This window comes from Pantherophis guttatus, chromosome 2, assembly GCF_059756535.1.
Source record: "Pantherophis guttatus breed Tessera chromosome 2, ASM5975653v1, whole genome shotgun sequence".
In the NCBI taxonomy this organism is placed as follows: domain Eukaryota; kingdom Metazoa; phylum Chordata; class Lepidosauria; order Squamata; family Colubridae; genus Pantherophis; species Pantherophis guttatus.
This window is the reverse complement of record NC_142064.1, coordinates 44316905-44337603: the sequence shown is the minus strand read 5'-3', so window position 1 is coordinate 44337603 and position 20699 is coordinate 44316905. Positions and strand designations below refer to the sequence as shown.

The following is a 20699-nucleotide window of genomic DNA, read 5'->3' as shown; positions in this document are numbered from 1 at the left end:
CCACTGTACATATTGAATGACCTATATCCAGTCCAGTCCTCTGTACTTAGGTCCTTGCTGTTTAGAAAAGTTTCCATTTTGACATGGTCACAAGCACTGTTTTGTACTGGCCATTCAAAGAGAACACAAAATAATGGCTGATTAGGATTCTCTCTCTCTCTCTCTCTCTCTCTCTCTCTCTCTCTCTCTCTCTCTCTCTCTCTCTCCCTCCCTCCCTCCCTCCCTCTCTCTCTCTCTCTCTCTCTCATAAAAGGGATCAGAATGCTGGATGGTATAGTCACAGATGCCATTGAAGCTAGTTCAATTGGGTTCAATCCTGATCATGTGGATATTTACAGTGCCAGTTGGGGTCCAAATGACGATGGAAAAACTGTTGAGGGACCTGGCAGACTAGCCCAAAAGGCTTTTGAATATGGAATTAAAAAGGTAAGACTTCTTAACACAGAGCAAAAAAGCAGTTAGTACGTGCCAGAAAATGGGTTGTTTTCTATCATCACTCTCTCACACCTTGTTTTTCTTTTTTTCTTTGCTGACTTTTTTCTACTTGTTTTCCTTTGAATATTAATGAGATTTTATACAAAGAGCTCCTATAAAATATTAATAGAAATTGCCTACTTCCTGAATATTACATTATTATCTAGTACAGCATCAAAATGTGGTGCATTATTTTATAACAGAGTGCATAGCTCAATTAGTTATAATTAAGACGATGTGAATACTTGAGAAAAATAGCCTTCTTGTTGGTAGTTTAGATCCAGTTAAGGATGTAGGTTCATGAGCAATTTTTTAATGCTTTTTAATTCTAAAAACTAAGACAACATTTAAACCCACTTACTAAGTCTCTTGTATCTGCCTTGTTTTTTTCTGCAATTTGGCTTACCCAATTTTTCAAGATATTCTTTCATTAACTGTCCTTTCACCGTTTAGACAGAGCAATGTTTGGGGTTGATAATCTGATAGGAAGTGGATTTGCTGACAGATACATCCAACACTTGACTCAGCTCAAGTTCAATTTCAGTGCAAGTGAAGGTATAAAACAATCAACAGTTAATTGTTTTTAATAATTATCTAATTATTAAAACAACTTGCACAAAACTGGGACATATTATTTCTAACCTTCTCATCCTTGAGAGTTGTTAGTACAACAATGGAAGAAAACCAAATTGGGGACAACTGAATTCTGACAATTGTATCACTAACTTGGAATTTTATTTTGGAAGGAGAAAAGAGTTTTTCTCCACTGAGAATGAAGTCCAGAGATGATTGACCTGGAAATAAAATGAGTTTATCAAGTTTAAGGTCAATACTGGGGAATGCAACAGTTTTTTGTTTTTGTCAATCCCCTGCAATACAATCCCACTTAAAAAAAAAACTTAAATTAAGATTAAAAAAATAATTTTAGTGCAAAGAACAAATAGCACTTGCCAACTGCCACCATAATAATGCTTCCGTGAAGAAGTCACTGGCCACTTGCTGCTTCTCCAAAATAGTATTTTATTTATTTTGGGGGCGGCGTTAGCTTGAGAAATGAGACAGGCAAGATATAGAGTCGTTTGAGGTAGAGTGTGGACTTTACTTTAAAATCAATGTTTTTCAAGAGGGGAAGTACCCAGTCCAAACTGAGGATTGTCTAATTGTGCATTTTTGTAACACAAAATTATTGGATAAAGGCCATGTGGGTTCAGATAATCTGCTATACCATGCTATTATAATTTGGTGTGGTTGTGGTTCAGTTTTGCTATTACAGGGAATCCTGATACAGTTTAGCAAGCTGCATGAACCAAACTATCATGGCCATCAAATTAACCCTATGTTTTTATTTTATTTAAGCATTAAAATGAGGGAGCGGTGGCTTAGCAGTTAAAGCAGTTAAAGATCCTTATCTTGTCAGCCGGAAAGCTGACAGTCGGGATTCAAGACCCAAGAATTGCATTATGGGGTGAGCTCCCATTACTTGCCCCAGCTCCTGCCCACTTAGCTGTTTGAAAACATACAAATGCGAGTAGATACCATATTTTTTGGAGTATAAGATGCACCCCTAAAAGAAGGTAAACATTTGCGTGCATCTTATACACCGAATGTAGCCCTGCCCAGCCTCTCAGAGGTTTCAGTGGCTGGAAAAAAAACCTCTCAAATGGAGGTTTCAGAGGCTAGAAAAAAAGGATCTCAAACGAAGGTTTCAGAGGCTGAAAAAGCAAGACGCAGAGCTTACCTGTTGCTAAAGTTCACCTCTGGGAACAGCTGATTGGGGGTATTCGGGAAGGCCAATCCACCCACCAATCAGTTTTTTTCTTACCCAACCTAAGCTATGCAAATTTAGCCTATCTTCTTGCATCACCCTTTTTTCTTTCTACTGCCTTTTATTTCTCTTTTGCTGTCATTCTCTTCTTTCTCTCCTTCGCTGTTTTCCCTGCTCTCTTTATTATTTCCTTTTTAGTCTTTGGAGAAAATCATTCTCCTACTTTCTCTTTTTCTCAGCCTGTTCATCCGTAATTTTTGAAGATTCATTCAGTACACAGACGCTTTAAATCCTTTACTGTATATACATGAGGAATACCATGGGACATCAAAATGACACACCAGCATGCCATAAACTCTACCCTTTTTATACTCCCTGGTAACATCATGACACACATATGAAATAGAAGGTCTTGCACTGTGACAACACAATGGGTTCTTCATCATTTTGAGCCTCTTGCTCCATCACTACAGACACAGCTGTCCTGATTCATTTCTGGATTTTGAATTTTCCCTATGAAGTCAAGAGAGGGATACACAGACTATAAAGAGTACAATTCTTCATCCTTGCTTTTCTCCCAGCATAGCTACATTTGACAGAAATTATACATTGTGCAAAGTAAAGCAAATAAGGAGTCATATTTTCCTAATGAGAATTATTAACATTTTCTACATGAACAATTCAAGAAAAGGGTTCTTTTATTACCACTGCTATACTTGTTATAGTCTATGAACTATCTCTTTAAAAATTCACCCAAGCATTTTAATAAATGAGACACTCTTATAGTGAATATACTTTCATTTATCTTTTTTTTAAAGTAGAAATTTCCTAACGAAATGTTAATAGTCTCCTAGCTCCAGCTTCACAGTATTTTTTTATTTTTAGATGGCCTTTTCTTTTTGCATATTCTCGTGTGGTGTATGTATATGTGATTTTGTTTATAACTCATCATTCAGAAAGGCAGCTAGTGATGAGCAGGAACAATTAATTTCTGATGTTAACAGAATAACACAGTTGGAAGGGACCTTGGAGGTCTTCTAGTCTAACCCTCTACTCATGCAGGAAACCTATTATCATATTAGACAAATGGTTGTCCAATCTCTTCTTTAAAACCTTCAGTGCTGAAGCACCAAAAACTTCTGAAGGCAAGTTGTTCTACTGATTAATTGTTCTAAATGTCAGGAAATTTCTCCTTTCTAGGTTCTAGGTTGGTTCTCTCCTTCATTAGTTTCCATCTATTGCTTCTTGTCCTGCCTTCAGGTGCTTTGGAGAATAGGTTGACCCCCTCTTCTTTGTGGTAGCCCCTTAGATATAGGAACATTATTATTATGTCACCCTTAGTTCTTCTTTTCACTAGAGTAGACATATCCAATTCCTGCAATCGTTCTTCAGGTTTTAGCCTTCAGTCCCCTAATAATCTTTGTTGCTCTTCATATGTTTTAGCTTTCAGTCCCCTAATCATTTTTCTAAAGTGTCTTTTACACTGTGGTGATGCAATATTCTAAGTGTGGTCTTACCAAGGCATTATAAAGTGGTACTAATACTTTACATGACCTTTATTTTGTCCCTCTGTTAATGAAGCCTAGGACTGCATTGGCTTTTTTAGCAGCTGTAGCACACTTCTGGCTCATATTTAAGTGGATTGTCCACTAGGACTCCAAGATCCCTCTCACAGTTAATACTATTGAGCCAGGTACCACTTACTTTTTTCACCATTGAATTTCATTTTATTAGATAGGGCCCAGTGTTCAAGTCTGTCAAGATCCTTCTGTATCTTGAGTCTATCTTCTGGAGTGTTGGCTATTCCTGGCAGCTTGGTGTCATCTGAAAATTTGATGAGTTCCCCTTCTATCCCCTCATCTAAATCATTGATGAAGATATTGAATAGTACTGTGCCTAAGGCAGAGCCTTGGGATACCCCACTGTGTATTTCCCTCCGTGTAGATGCAGTTCCATTAAGTACTACATGTTAATTACTGTTAATTACTGGAGAACCAAGAATTATGAAACAACAGGAAAATACAGAGTTAAAGACTTTACTACTTTGTTCTATGAAATGAACATGCACTAAAGCTTTAAAATGCTAATGCACATGTATTGACTCTTGCTAGTCACATAGATCATCAGTCCCCAAGCTTTGCGGTTTGGCAGCCCAGGTGAGAGGGAGGAGAACTTGTGCAAGTTGAACTGTGCATGCATGTGTATGCCTGTTGACCTGCTGTTCTCACAAGTCAAGCTGCACATGTGCACGTGTGCACTGGCTGGCAGCTTGTGTGGCCCAGTCATGAATAGGCCACAGCCCAGTAGTGGGCTGTAACCTGGGGATTGGGGACCCTGACATAGATAATGCATTATCACCATTTCTGTTGCAATACAAAGATGTGCTAGAATCATTTGTCTTTTCTCTGAGCAATATTGCTTACTTTTCTTTTCTTTTCTTTTCTTTTTTTGGATTGGCAGATCATTGGTTAATATATTTTATATTCAAAGCAGCAAATGGCCATGAATTAAATAAATACTGTAGTCAAAGCTTGAGCAGGATTTCGGTAGAGTTGTGAATATCTGAGGCCTATACATTAAGACTAGGAATAATCCTTTTAAAAGAAATTATCAACAAATAGTGAACACTCCATTTAATTATTCAGAGCTTTATTAAATGATTGTATTGTGATGGAATAGATGCACCGTATGAAATATATATTAGTATTTCCCAGAATATTAATTTGTAATGCAGCAAATGTGCAGCTATTGTTTATTAGTTCCGTAATTCCTTTGATTCCTTAGGGAATATAGTTATGTTTCAAAGATTGTCAAGATATCAGCACGTTGTTGCTAGGAAAATAACAGCACTTTAACTTCTCAAGTATTGCATTTTAAAGAGTGAAAAATGATTGGCTTATTTCAAACAATATATGACTTCATGGATCATGAATTATTTTTCTTATAATAATATTTGCATGCCAAGTACTAGAAAGGGGGAATCTCAAACAAAAACAAACTTTTATCAGTGCAGTGAGTATTACCCCAAGCAGTGAACCGTGAATCTTAACTTAGAAAAAAGTATTTGGACATCTGAAGTAGACCATCCCTAATTTTTGGGGGGGTATGAATTAACCTGAACCCCACAAGTTTCTGAAAATAGTTCCTTCTACATTTTGGAGTGTGCAATGTCTATTTTTATCTTTACCAGTTTAGAGACTGGCCAACATTTTACTGAAGTGAGAGCTCTTGTGGACTTCTGCACCATTAGATTATAATGCTTCTGCTTTGCCTATTAAAATGTATTGTCTATCTAGCAACAACTCTTTGAGACTGAACCATGAGGACAGCCAAAGGCTGAAAAAGGCTAATTTTGTTGTTTTCTGTCCACTGATGATGCCATATTCTGTGTGAGCTCCTTATTGTGTCCTTGTTCCCTTTATGCCCTCAGCTTTCTGACTGAGATGTTAGCCCTTCAAATTCCAGTCCATTATCTTATTTTTATCATTAGATCTTATCTTAGGATCTCTTTGGATAAATTAAGCTTTTATTCACGCAGAGAAAAGGTCCTTGCTTACATTGTTCTATGGCTGACCATTCCCTTTAGATCATTCAAAAACATTCTATGATATGTAGATCTACTGCTCACCTTTAAACCAATTAAATATATGGATCTGTCAAAATAACATATTAACTGTTATTTTGTTCCAACAAAACAAGGGAGCATCCTTACTCTGATTCTCATATTTAGGCTTACTCACAAAATGAGCATAAAAATTACATCTGGGAGAAAGTGCACACATTTTTACTCACAATAATAAGAATAGAATAGAATAGAATTTTTTATTGGCCAAGTGTGACTGGATACACAAGGAATTTTTCTTGGTGCATATGCTCTCAGTGTACATAAAAGAAAAGATACATTTGTCAAGAATCATAATAACCTCTTTTCTTTCATTTCCTTTAGGGAAGAAAAGGGAAAGGTTCCCTTTTTGTCTGGGCTTCAGGGAATGGTGGCCGCCAAGGAGATAATTGTGACTGTGATGGTTACACAGACAGCATCTACACAATCTCAATCAGCAGTGCTTCACAGCAAGGCCATTCTCCTTGGTATGCAGAGAAGTGTTCCTCAACGTTGGCCACAGCATACAGCAGTGGGGACTATTCCGACCAGAAAATTGTAAGTTGTTTTTACCAGATTTAACCATTGTTGGGGGAGGGGGGGACAGCCACAAAGCAATTTGTAGAACAGGGATGGTAAAATCATGGAAACGAGCCTTAATGCTCTAGCAATCATAATTCAGGTATAGTGGCACTTTTATTCAGGATTAAACTTCATTTTTAAAGTAAGCTCCTGGAAAAAAATGTGGCTGATGATTGGTGACATTGAGAGATATTTTGGGAGGAGAGCTGCAGGAATTTTAAAAGATAAATTCCGTTTGTAAAGATTTGCAAGAAAAAGCCTTCAAAAGCACACCATAATCATATTGCTGAAATAACTCATAATCACCTTTTGTTCAAATGGGACTCCTTATTTCTTGCCTGCAAAAATAAGGCAAGTATAAAGGCAAAGCTAATATGCAAAGGACTGTCTCTTTCTGGAGAAAACATAAATTGGGTTGAATTTACTTTCAGTGCCAAGAATGAAAATTAGGAAGTTTGGGATGCCAGGTACCTTTGGGAAATGCAAAACAATTGCCTGGATTCATGAAAGGGCAGGGGAGATAATGATATGGGAAGTAACCATACTATTGATCTCTTGGTTGTCTCCCTTCCATCTGATCTCTTGGGTTGTCACTGAATCAAGATATGTGGAAAATGAAAGTGGATGTAACTTCTTTCCAATAAATTCTAGTGTTTTATTGGGAAAGTGAGATGAAAGGATAAAAATAACCAGTACAATTGATCAAAAATTCCAAAATGTTTCATCTAAGGTCTATAGACCCTGATACTTACTATTGTACATTCACATTTTCAAATTTCAATACTATACTTCCACATATTGGAATTTTGCAGGCAGTAATGTGAGGCACTTTTTCCAAGCAAAGCACTTCATTTTCTAATAAACCATCTGTTTCATTTTCCAAATTACAAGCGCTGTGCATTGTTAGACTGAGAAGAAGGGAAATAAAAGCATCTGCTATTAACTCATATGTGGTTTTTAATCTGGCAATCATTTTACAGTGATCCATTGTATGATTCAACAGTAATTCTGAAACACTTATTTTTATCTTAGTAGGATTTCATAATAAGATGAGTGCCTTTCATATAGCATTATGTTCATTCAAAATGAGCTATTTCAATTAAAAAATTGTAGGCAAAATGGACGGGGAGGGTTTTCAACATATGGAAGAGAACAACATGTTCCAAGGCAATCATGGAGAAGTATGCTTTTGTGCATGGACACAATTAACCTTTATATGATGTTCATTTCCTTCAGATAAGTGCGGATCTACACAATGAATGCACCGCCACTCATACGGGGACTTCTGCATCTGCTCCTTTAGCCGCAGGGATTTTTGCTCTAGCCCTAGAAGCAAAGTAAGCCTTCTTAAACTTCTTCCTACTTAAGAATGCTTGAAACTTTGATTTAATTCACATTTCAAGCAACTGGCCTGTTCCATATTGCCAGCATAAACATCTGCAGCAGAATAACAAAATATATTCAAACAGACCTGGAAATTTGAAGCAAAATTTTCTTCTTGGATATGTAGACCAGAAGGACCACAGATAAAATTGATATGGATTGTAAAGAGAATGATTAGTCTAATCCTATATTGTGATTATTGTGATTTTTTTCTTAATGTCCTTATGGAACTATTGCAGTTTCATTCTTTGAAACTTTTAAAAAATTCCCTTCAAAGAGGGCTTGAAAACAAGAATCAGAAAAACCACTAAAAAGTAGATAGTAGAGAACAGGAATTAAATCCAGCAGGTTCTGACAGGTTCTGAAGAACCGGTAGCAGAAAATTTGAGTAGTTTGGAGAACCGGCAAATATCACCTCTAGCTGGCCTCAGAGTGGGGTGGGAATGGAGATTTTGCAGTATCCTTCCCCTGCCATGCCACCAAGGCACGCCCATAGAACCAGTAGTAAAAAAAATTGGATTTCACCAATGGTAGAGAACAAATATAACACAATGAGAAATAGAATAGAACCAATAAATGAGAATATTTGTAACTCAGGTTTGAAATTAGATGTCCTTACTATTCTCTGAGTGTGTTTGTTGTCTTGCAGATGTTTCATTACCCAAATTGGTAACCAGCAGTGCTAGTGATGATGTTACTAGCACTGATGATGTTATCTACTTTGAGTAATAAAATGTCTGCAAGAAAACAACCAAACTCAGAGATCACCAAGGTCCACTCAAATAGAATAGAATAATAAATATTGTATAATAAGGTAACCCAATTAGCTGATCTATTTTCTCAGGAAAGAACAGAGTTCCTTTATCTCTAAGTAGTTTTCTACATTTTAGTATGAATCTTTCATGACGTTAAAAACAAAATACTGTTGGAAATTCAATAGAGATGCTGATTACTGGGGCTTCTTAACTGAGCACTTATGCTCTAACTGACTCACTGGGGTGTGCTGGTTTATGGGCAAAGACCCCAATCCAATCTAGATCAAAGATGCCAATCTAGATCAAAATTGACTAGAATTTTGTTTGTAACAGTCCTAATCTAACCTGGAGGGATATGCAACATTTGGTAGTATGGACATCTGAATTTGATCCACTGGCCAACAATCCAGGATGGAAGAAGAACGGAGCTGGGCTGATGGTGAACAGCCGATTTGGATTTGGATTACTCAATGCTAAGGCACTGGTAGATTTGGCTGATCCCAAAAGCTGGAAAGGAGTGCCAGAGAAGAAAGAATGCATAGTTAAGGACAGTGACTTTCAGCCGAGGTAAGAACTGAGACTTTGGTATTTTGGCTTAGTTTTTAGATGAACTCTGATCCAGAAACATAAGGAAACCTGTAGCCTTCCCATATGACATTTTTTTCAACTGTCCCCAGTCGATTGCTTCCATCTGGCAAGTGCTTCTGCTATATAGTTCTGCAGTAAAAAGCCTTATAGACCTTTATTAAACCATCCTGAAACAGCAACAGTTATGAAAAGTGATAAAAAGCAGAAGAGTGAAATAGAGGAAATGTTCTAATAAAGTTAAATAAGTTAAGAAGAGGACTGTTATAGTATTAGGTATAGTATATATTAATATTAGTATTAAGTTAAGAATAGATAAAATAACAAACATGACTGTAAATTGTATTTGTTATTGTATAAAATATTTGCATTAAATATTTGTACCCAGACGACACACTGTTTAATGGAAGATGTTGTTTGAATCAATTTTTTAAAAAAAAAAAAAACCAGCAACAGTTGCATGGAAAAAGCAAGAAGAATAGGAAAGGGAATGAATGGAGATTATACATTTTGCATTCAAAAGGAACCAGATTCAATCTACCGAAACAACAGGTGGCATGTAAAATATGACAGCCCAATTAGTCTTCAGCTGGGGCCACTACCATCTATATTTGTTCTGAGCAGTGTTTCCTTGCAACAGTAAATTATCTTGGTATTTTTCCTCAATAAACCTGAATAGCACTCCAGAGCTTTATGGGAATTTAAAATTGCTTTGAAGGACTTCTGTTTTAGTAAAAGCAACTTCGTAAAAAAAATTTTTTAAAGCAAAACTTTGTACTAAACCTGTTTTTTTATTCTTTTAATGTGTCATTGTACACCGCCCAGAATCCCTCTGTGAGAGAGATGGGCAGTTCTTATATATGAGAAATAAGTAAATAAATAATGTTTGCGGATTTTTAAAACTGCATCAGAACTTCATGAAGTAAATTAAGTTTCTAATCATATTGCCAGGTTATTAAAATCTAGTGGTGAAGTTACCATTGAAATTCCTACCACAGCTTGTGAAGGCCAAGAAAATGCCATTAAATCCTTGGAACATGTACAGTTTGAAGCAACAATTGAATATTCCCGCAGGGGTGACCTTCACGTGACCCTGACTTCCCCATCAGGTAAGATCATAACATTGTTTATTTCTATACTAGCTAGTAATTGTGGCATAATTTTTTTAAAAATTCAACAGATACAAAAATAACGAATACCTTGAGAAATGGAATACCTGCTAATAAGTTAGAATGGAAATAAAGAAAAAAAATATCCTGAAATTTCAAATAAAAAATATATATTCATGAGAACATTTTGGATAGCATGAATCAGTCTAAACCATGCACTTCATTTGCATTATCTAGCCAAATCACCTTTGCCTTATTAAAGTGAAAGCAACCCTGCAGCATTTCAGAAGGCTTCAGCTATTTCTACAGGTTCTCTAAAGTTTCAGATTACCAATTCAGCATTAATGAATCTATTTCGCCCAGTCCAATGCACTTCATAAATCAGACATGAAGCTGATAGTTCTCATACTCTGTAGTTCATTAGGATTGATATTTCTTTTTATTCTGGAGGTAATGTACTACAGTGAAGATTATTGACTGTTGATATCCCTCTTCCCTGGGATTTGTTTCATCTTTTTATAAGCGTAATCAGATGGTCTTATTTTATCTGGTGATAGCAAATTCCATAATTTGACTGGTTTTTATTGATCCTATTCAATTGGTCTCTGTGCAGTTTGATTCACTACATTCTTAAAGTACCAATGCCAATACTGTTAGTGTAAAGTAGTTCTAACAAAACTATACATGTCTCTTATGGAAGGCACACCCAATGCAGACTTACATGTCCAGCCATTGTTGTTTAGCTTATTAGAATAAGACAGCATTCTTAATTTCATATTTTGCAAGTCATATATTATGGCATTTTTGCTTTGTTCTCTCTTAAAATTAGAATGGTGCATGGTCAACAGAGCAATTTTCCTTCTTTGCTCAAGCGTCACAGCTTTCTGACATTCTATTCGGGTTTCAACTGGATTTGTGTCAGAAGAAAAAGAGGATGAATTTTTTGTGACGCCATCTTCCTTCTTGTATTCATTTAACTTGACATCTTCCACTTACAGTTTTGAACAGAAGTGCTTTGAAGAAAATAGGTTGCTAACTGCAGATAAGTTGAGGAAGCAAAATTAAGAAGGCTGATGATTAGAGAGGAATGTATATTTTGCATGCAGAAAGAAGTTTCTGTTAGCTATGTCTCCAAGTAGGTGAAAGGTGGGAAAGTCCCCTGCCTGAAAATTTTGGCAGTTTAGTATGTTCCCTGACATTCATCTTTTCTAAATATGAAACAAGTATTTTTCCCTATGGCACTACCTATTTCCCAGACACATATTCTGAATAACTTCTTAAAAGTTGGTTCAAATATTAAGATCAAGCATTCACATATATTGTGCTCTTGGCAATCTCTTCTTTTTCCCCTCTGTCTGGGCATACAGTGAACACCCTGGCAGCTTGATATGGCACATCCCACACCTACGAATACTAGCTCATTTTATATCTTTTATGAACTTCAATCCAGTGATGGATTCAGCCAGTTCGGGCCAGTTCGGGCAAACCAGTAACTAAATTGCTGGCTGGCTCTGCTCCTCCCCACCCCACCCCTTCCAGGAATCCCCATGTGCCCCATTTTGGCTCCAAGTTCAGGATAGCCTCCTAGGCCCAAAACAGGGTGCGGGGGGCGCGTTCCCCCCCCCCGTGGCCTGTTTGCTCCCAGGGAGGGTGCAGAGGCCGAGTGCTGCCTGTCACCCCATGGCCACGCCCACCATGGCCACACCCACACAGCTGGTCATTAGGGCAGAGTACCAGTTGTTAAATTATTTGAATCCCACCACTGCTTCAATCTATATGTTGAAAGAAGCAATGAGATCAAGCCAACTTCTCTGCCCTTTCAAAATCTATGTATTAACTATAGATATCTGAAGAAGAATCCTCTATGTTCATAGACTTCCAGAGATATAATATATTTTTATAATACAACTTCCATGCAAACCTACATGCATACAATCCTATACAAGTTTTGATACTCCTATTAATGTGAAACTGATCTCATAATTTCTTTAATATAAAGGGATATAAATTTCCTTGTTGGTAAGTACACAAGATTATCTATCTGAGATTTATCTATGGCCCTTTTCAGCCTGTTTCACATTGATCTGGATTCAACCACATGCTGCTGTATGCCTATGTTTTTAGTAGTTTTTTTTTTGCAGCTAAACTGATTGACTTCTGGCTCATCTCAAGCTCAAGAATCAATCAATACCTTGCCACCTTTTTCTCAAGCTTCCTAAACTGAACAGAGAGGTAGCTGTTGTTGGACAGCACTGTATTATTGGTCAGCTAGAGAGATTTCTGTCTGGTTCATGGTGAGTGCTGAGCATTGTGAAGATTGTAGCAGTGATGAAACAAAGATGATTCTGAGGATACAGAGGATGAAACTCTGGTTGTATTTCTTTTGCCTGAAGTTGAATTTTATATTATCCCATACTGGAATGTCACTTTTTTCTTTGATACAGGGACAAAAACAGTCTTACTGGCTGAACGGCAAAGAGATAAATCACCCTATGGTTTTAAGGACTGGGATTTTATGTCAGTTCACACCTGGGGTGAAGATCCAACAGGAACATGGATTTTAAAAATAATTGATACGGTGAGTAGGAAAAATTGTATGTATGGATGCAAAATAAGATATAGCAAAACAATACTACTAATCATGATTTGTTCAACTAAATATAGCTAGGAAATAGGTGAATGAAAATTATTTTTTTTTGCAGCTTTAGTAGATAGGTGCATCTGTGTTCAACTACTGAAAGTTAAATGTATCAATTTCCAACTTTTGCATTTTCTTTTCAAATAATATTGGTGCTTCTGTTGGAAAACCAACCTTCCTTCCTTCCTTCCTTCCTTCCTTCCTTCCTTCCTTCCTTCCTTCCTTCCTTCCTTCCTTTCTTTTATTCTGAAATATGGCCTTTAATTTCAAGGTGAAAAGTTTCTACTGACTTCAGAATGGAACTATTTTTCCTACTCCATTGGTATTAAATTGTAAGACTAGTTTCCCACAAGAAGAAAAAAAAACATATAGGAATGAAATAGGCATAAAATAAGATTAACAATGAATAAATGATCAAATGTTTCACGATTAAAGCTAGACACTGAAATCATGTGACATCTCCCTCTTCTGGTTAAACAGAAGTCTTTTTTACCTTTTCCTTTTTACCTCGGAAGGGACCAGAGACTTAGCTTTGAAAAATTCCAACTAAATATTTTAATATTGCCTGAGATCTTCAAGAGGGCAGAACTGTAGTTGTGGATAAATGTTCTATTAGTTAGAATAAGGCAAACTGTATATATATATTGCAGCAATTATCTGGTATTTATATTAGGGGCAAAATGAGTTTTTTTGAATGGTAATTTATACTGTATAGATCAGTATACATAGCAAATATATTTCTTGTGGCTAATGATTTTAGATAAGTTTAAATATTTTGTTGAGAAATTAAATACAGAGTCAAAATGTTTTCCTCATGATGTTAGCTTTGTTCTTTTTTTGAACATGTGTTTAACTCTAATTTGATTTTAAACGTTAGAACTGATTATTTTAAAAGGGTCCTAATGAATGTATTGATAACAAAGGTCAACAATGAAAAATATCTAATTAGGGTTTTATTTATTTATTATTTATTTATTTTAATTTGATTTATATGTCGCCCTTCTCCGGAGATTCAGGGCGGCTTACAGTGCGTTAAGCAGTGTAATGTAATGTAACGGGAGTATTTGTATTAGTGATTATATAGAATAATGGAGATATATATATATGAAAAATTATTTATTCACTTATTTAAAAGCAGAATACCTGATGACTTAAAAGACAAAAAGAAATAGATTTCAATGCAAACTGGCAAATAGAAAAAGCAACATTTCTGAATGCATGGCATCTTGCTGCTCTAAAAAGTAATTCCTGCTCCAATTAGCCTTAACTTTAATCACTGCTACCAATGGGATTTTTACTAAGACTCACTGCTTATAATGAATAGAATTTATGCTTAATTTTTTAGAACAGTTTTTAGGTGTACTGGTACTTTTGGGGCCTATTTAAGAAATATAATGGCTACGATTTTTATTATTGTTATTATTTTAATCACATTTATCTCCTGAAATGCCAAGTGGGAAGTTGTGAACTTCAGATAGAGAGTTGCATAACAATTAAAATATTTTAGAAATGTTACTCAATGGCTCATCACCTATAACTCAATTTAGATGGAAATCAATAGAGATTCTTCCAAAATAGAAATAAGATGATTTATTCATTTCATTTTCCTCAATATTTTTCAAAAAAACTAACCTATGGTCAGCTCATTTGTGCATAAATATTTGTATGGTTCTCAAAATGTACATTATATCCAATTTTTAATATATTATCTGAAAATAATCCATTTTGAACATACTTTACCCTAGAATATATAGTAGGTGTTTTTTAAATATATGCATTTTTGAGCTGTAAGCTATATTGTACATTTGGTAATATAGTATGTTTGGAGACATTAATGTGTTCTGATTTACATATATATTCAGAAAGTGAATGGATAGTACAAAATGAATAAGTTTTCCACTCATCCTTTATTACAAATGGTTGTTACTCTTTTAATTAAAATAGTTATGCTTGATCTCTGTACATTCAATAGAAGTAACTATATATGTAGCTTTTTAAAGAAACATTTACATATTCTATTAATTTTGGAGAGATGAATGTAAAGAAGCAGTCAATATGAGTATATAGACATCATCCAATTTAAATAGTTTAAGATTAAAGAAGCATTTTGAATACTCTTGTATTTTTATCTCTTAAATTTATGGACTACAAAAAGATTGACAATTACACTTTTCCTTAGACTAAAAGAATACAAAATGAAGGCAGGATTGTGAACTGGAAATTGATTCTGCATGGCACTTCTACGCGACCTGAACATATGAAGCAACCTCGCATCTATACATCATACAACACTGTCCAAAATGATAGGAGAGGGGTGGAAAAGATGATAGACTCTGTGGAGGTACCCATCTAGCCTTTTCCTATCTATAATTCTTTATAAGATGTGAAATAAGTGAGAATAAGTTTTCTTCTAAATTAATATAGACTAGTCTTTCATGAATTTCTCTTTAAAATCCATCTAAATCAACATTGCTTTTCCCTCCTGGGAGTTTGGAATTTCCCAACATTAGATGTGATCATGACTACTTGATTATATGGATTTTAAAGACAAATTCATGAAAGACTAGCATAAAAACAATAGCTACAGTAGTGGCCAAAATTGTGGAAACTTTCAGGGAAAAGTGCATTTTCTAAAACTAGCTAATAACACCACTATTTTTTGGAGTAGTGCCATAAAATTATATATCAATGGAAAGATAATTTAATCAAGAATGTAATGCAGTAACTTTTATGAAGGATTTGTTATTAGAATAGCAGTTACAGTATAAATTTTTATTTATTTAACACAAATTTATATGCCGCCTTTCTCCCAAAGGACTCAGGGCGGCGAACACAAGCTAGAAACATACAATAATAAAAGAAGAGTCTACTTAAACCAATTAAAATCAAAATAATAAATAATAAAACCCCAGAATCAGAACTCAGCCCATTTGTTGACATAGCCAAGTCTTTAGGCCCCGACGGAAGGAGCGGAGATCAGGCACCGTCCGGAGCTCGGTGGGTAACTCATTCCAGAGGATAAGAGCACCCACAGAGAACGCCCTACCCTGGACGTTGCCAGCCGACATTGTCTGGCCGTCGGTACCCTGAGGAGGGCAGCCTTATGTGAGCGGACAGGATGGTGGGAGGCTGGCAGGAGATGGTCCTGCAAGTATCCTGGACTTAAGCCATGTAGGGCTTTATAGGTGAGTACCAGCACCTTGAAGCGGATCCGGAGGACCACCGGCAGCTCGCGCAGGAGAGGTGTTACATGGGAGTAATGGGGAGCTCCCGCAACAACCCACACGGCCGCATTCTGGACCAGCTGGAGCCTCCAGGTACACCTCAAGGGCAGCCCCATGTAGAGAGAGTTGCAGTAATCCAAACGAGAAGTAACAGGGTATGAGTGACTGTGTGAAGGGCATCTCGGTCCATCTCGGTGCAACTGGCGCACCAGGTGAACCTGTGCGAAAGCCCCCCTGGTCACGGCCGTCAAATGATCTTCCAGAGACAGCTGGGAATCCAGGCGGACACCCAAGTTGCGAGCCCTTTCAACGGGAGCAAGAATCTTCCCCCCCCATCAAAAGAGATGGGACCTCTAGAACACCAGGTGCCGGCATCCACAGCCACTCAGTCTTGGAGGGGTTGAGTGTGAGCCTGTTTCTACCCATCCAGGCCCACACCGCCTCCAGGCATTGGGATATCACGGAAAGGGCATCCCCAGCGTGGTCCGGGGTGGAGATAAAGAAGAAAAATGAAACACATAGAAAAAATGAGATATACAAAAATTATCACGTCAGTTAATACTTAGTTGGGGAACCTTTAGCATGAATTATGGCCTTACAACATCTTCCCATGGAGTGAACCAAGTCTTTTAGTTCTCTAGCTGTTATAATGTGAAACCAAGATTGAATGATTGCTTCTATTAACTGGGTTTTATTTCTAAGTCACTTCTGACTAACAAGTTTCTTTAATCAGCTCCGTAGATTTTCAATTGGGTTAAGGTCTGAGCTATTCCCAGGCCATTCCAGCAGTGAAATATGATTATCTTGAAACTCCCCCCTCAAAAAAAGTGGTATTATTAGCCATCAAACCTTAAAAATACACTTTTCCCAAAAGGTTTCCACAATTTTGGCCACTACTGTAGGTGTCATAGTACAAGAAATTCCTTCTGTGGTGCCAATATACTGTACATAAGCACTAGTTGGGAAAAAATTGGAAAAGCAACACTGGAAAATTTGTTATTACCGTAGTCCCCTGACTATTAGCTGTTTGTCTGGTCACTAGTTAGTAATGCATATGGTTCAAAATAACTCCTTATGTTCTAATTCATGTAGAATTAATACATAAACTTCCTAAGTATGCTAATTCCCCAAGCCATTACAAAATTTCTCCACAGGTCTCTAGAGCATCTTAAGTGAGCTGAGTCTCAAACATGAATAACTAGCTACACATGTCTACCACCACAGAAATAGAATTCTGTAATTTTGTTCCCAGGACATCCAGCTCAAATAGTATTTGCAGAAAAATTATGATCTACTTTTGGTAATAATCAATAGCTCCTGATGTTTGGTACCCTCATATCTATCTTTCAGGACCACACCAGCCAAGACAACCTGAGTGACAAACACAAAGTGAGAGGAAGCAAACAGCAGAACCAAGATGTGGTTCCTTCTGATGCAATGCTCCGTCTACTCCAAAATGCATTCCATAGTCAGCTGGTTGGGAATCATTTACCAAAGAAGATGCTAAATGAAAACACAGATATTCCATATGAACATTTCTATCAAGCTCTCGAGAAACTAAACCAAGGCCCCCAGCTGAGAGACTCAGAGGAGTCTCTATATAGTGACTATGTTGACCTTTTTTACAATTCAAAATCATATAAACACAGGGATGACAGACTACTTCAAGCTTTAATTGATATTCTAAATGAGGGAAATTAAAAAAAAAAGTCCTTGGCAGAAACACTAGGTTGGAAATATTCACATCTGTAATGCACTCCAAATTTCAGACTAAGTGTCATCTTTCCATGAATACAATTGGTATTATTCTATATTTAACAATCACGTAAAGAATGAGGAAAACAAACAGTTTGTTAGATATGAAATGACAACCTATTTATTCAAAGCAACCAATAATCCTTTCAGATAGGGCCTCCTTCAGGAACGAGTAAAACCAATATCTCTAGGAAATAGCATAAATTCACTGCAACAGTTGTGTTTATCATCCCTCTACAAACTACAAATATTTTAGATTTTATTTCCACTGGCCTATCTCAAAATGTAACATTGTTTGGAGATACTAGGAGACTTGTCTGTCTTTCTATTATGGTCCCCGGGCACAAAAAGGCATAGTGTTAGAAAGCCACATCCATGCTTTAGGTATATAATACATTTAAAAGGTAGCTCAGTTGAGATTGAAAGGGGCCCAAGCTAAATGTGCAATCAATGATATTTCAGGCAGAAGGAATATGTCTTCCCACTGATTTAGTGAGCACTATCCTGTACATGCTTGCTACTTGATAAATCCCATTAATTCCAGTGGGTCTTACTCTCAGATAAATATGCATAGGATTATAACTCTATTGAATTCATGGGGAAGACTTGGAGAAGAAACAAGACAGTGTCCTCATAATACCCTACCAATTTCTTTCAGCCCAAATATTGAAATGTATTTACTTTAGATCCAGTTTTTAGTTCCTTTTCCCTTACAGCTTCCTTCCTTCTCCCTTTGTTTGGTAAATCTAAACAAACATGGTACCTCTTCATTCTGTTATTTTCATCAGGAGAACTCCTTATTACATTAGACAAGCCAGGCACAGATTTTGGAAAAATCAAAGTTTCTATCCTGTTTATTTCAGAGGAGAGTTTGTCCTTGTTTATCTCACAAGAAGAGTTTACTAGGAAAAGCAGTCTGTGGTAATTGGAGTTGAGTCCTAATGGAAAAGCATTAGATTTTCTTCTTCACTTGTATGAATGTCAGCCTTTGCTAGGCTCTCAGGTTCATACAGTTCAAGAGATAGAATTCTCAGAAGAGAGAGATTATTTTTTTAAAAAAGAAAGAAAATTCTAAATATAAATGTCAAAACACTGAATAGCATTATAATTGGTATTCTATTTTTTTTCACCCAATGATGTTACTTTTTCCAGCACCCAGTTGAGAGACTGATATCTGTTCAAAACTGATATGATAAGCCGATAACCAAAAACCAGAGGGGTTTTTTAAAGTAATAAAATATTCCTTTTTTTAAAAAAATGGTTTGGCTGTTACATTACACATGGCAGCATTTATAGAGAATAAGGATTAGGGTGAAGTCTGTCAGAGACTAAAATAGATAAAAATATGGAAAAGAAATCATGAAGAAAAAAATAGACATAAAAAGGCTGCAAGATCAGAAAGAAAGAAAAAAGAAGGGGTGGAAAGCATTACAGGCTGAAAGCTATGCCTGAAAAATTACTTTCTCATTTAACAAAAGGTATGAGAAAAATCAATAAGATTCAAAACAACATATAAATCATACAGGATTTTACCTTTTTCCCAAAGTCCATGTTTTTAGTACATGTAGCCAGTTATTAAAATAAAAACTATCATATTACCAAAATGTTCTATTTTTGCCTCAGAATTACATTTAGGGCCACGAACATTAGACTAAGAACAGCGGTTGCTATCATGCCTTAGATTAATCAAGCCTTCTTGAATTTTAGCAAGTTGGTCTTATTGGTTCTGGATGCTCCAAAAATGGGCTGGAGGATTCATGCAGTCCATAGTTTGCCAGCACATGGCTTAAGATCTCAGAGCAAAAGATTATCTTATTTGGAAAAAGCTTATTTTCCATTTATTTTACTAGTCATGTGCTTCCAACTACAAAAATGGAGCAAGAGGGACATTATCTCTCCACCAGTTGCATGGAAAGATATCAATATCCGTTCTAATCATGATCAGCATGGAAAGGACAGCAGCCAAGAGCAGCATGAAATCAGACACACTTCCTACCTGCTGCTAGTGATTCCTGGCAGGGAAGGCAAAAATCTTGGTGGTTTTTTTTTTAAACATTTTAATATTTTGGGAAAAAGTTTTTGTGAATTTTATAAATTCTATTAAAGGAGCAGAATTATAATAAGAACTGTAATTATCTCTTTCCCCTTTAATTTAAACATGGTATTATTTATACGCTGAATACATTTCATTAGTATTTTTCACCAATATTCTATATTTACGATAAGAGCAGCAGAAAGTTCAGAGAGAGAATAATCTAAATAGAAAGCACGAATAGAATTCAAGATGTTTCTCATACAAGGCTATCAGAAGGAAGAGGATGTGGTTTTATTCTCCACAGTGACAAAGGGTAGGACAAGAAGCAATGGATGTAAGTTTTATAGAAAAAGATATTTAAACTTAAACTTAAAATTAGGAGGAATGTCCTGACTGTGAGAATAGTTAACTTGCCTCTGATCCTGGAAGTCTTCAAACAAGGTCAAACAATCATTTGTCTGGTGTAATCTAAGATTTCCTCCCATAACCAGAGGTTGAACTAGAAGACTTGCAAGGAAATCTATGCTTATGAGAAGCACACAACAAATTATAGGGCATTTCCTTTATTAAATAGTCAAAAGGGAAAGATATATCGCGCATATCACTTTGGCTGGATTCATACATATGTCTTTTCTTTGGTTTTATGCTATGTGGTTCCAAACATTGTTAAAATACTCCATAGCTTAATGCAAAATCCGGACCCAGTCAGGATTTGAATTCTTATTTCTAACTTAACCTGTGAAGTCTACAAATTTCTGTCCAGAGGGAACAGCAGTAGCATTAGTATAGTGTA

The 20699-nt window shown here is 36.2% G+C and overlaps 1 protein-coding gene across 1 annotated transcript in view; it reads left to right on the top strand.

The window, feature by feature from the left end:
- The window catches only part of PCSK1 (proprotein convertase subtilisin/kexin type 1), a 38641-nt gene extending 20048 nt beyond the window's left edge, over positions 1 to 18593 (top strand). The window contains exons 7-14 of the mRNA XM_034440713.3: positions 254 to 426; positions 6186 to 6398; positions 7659 to 7759; positions 8894 to 9127; positions 10097 to 10254; positions 12699 to 12832; positions 15072 to 15233; positions 17467 to 18593. Of these exons, the coding sequence (XP_034296604.1) occupies positions 254 to 426; positions 6186 to 6398; positions 7659 to 7759; positions 8894 to 9127; positions 10097 to 10254; positions 12699 to 12832; positions 15072 to 15233; positions 17467 to 17817 (1526 nt within the window). The 3' untranslated portion in view covers positions 17818 to 18593. The remainder of the gene's footprint in view (positions 1 to 253; positions 427 to 6185; positions 6399 to 7658; positions 7760 to 8893; positions 9128 to 10096; positions 10255 to 12698; positions 12833 to 15071; positions 15234 to 17466) is intronic.
- The last annotated feature ends 2106 nt before the right edge of the window (positions 18594 to 20699 follow it).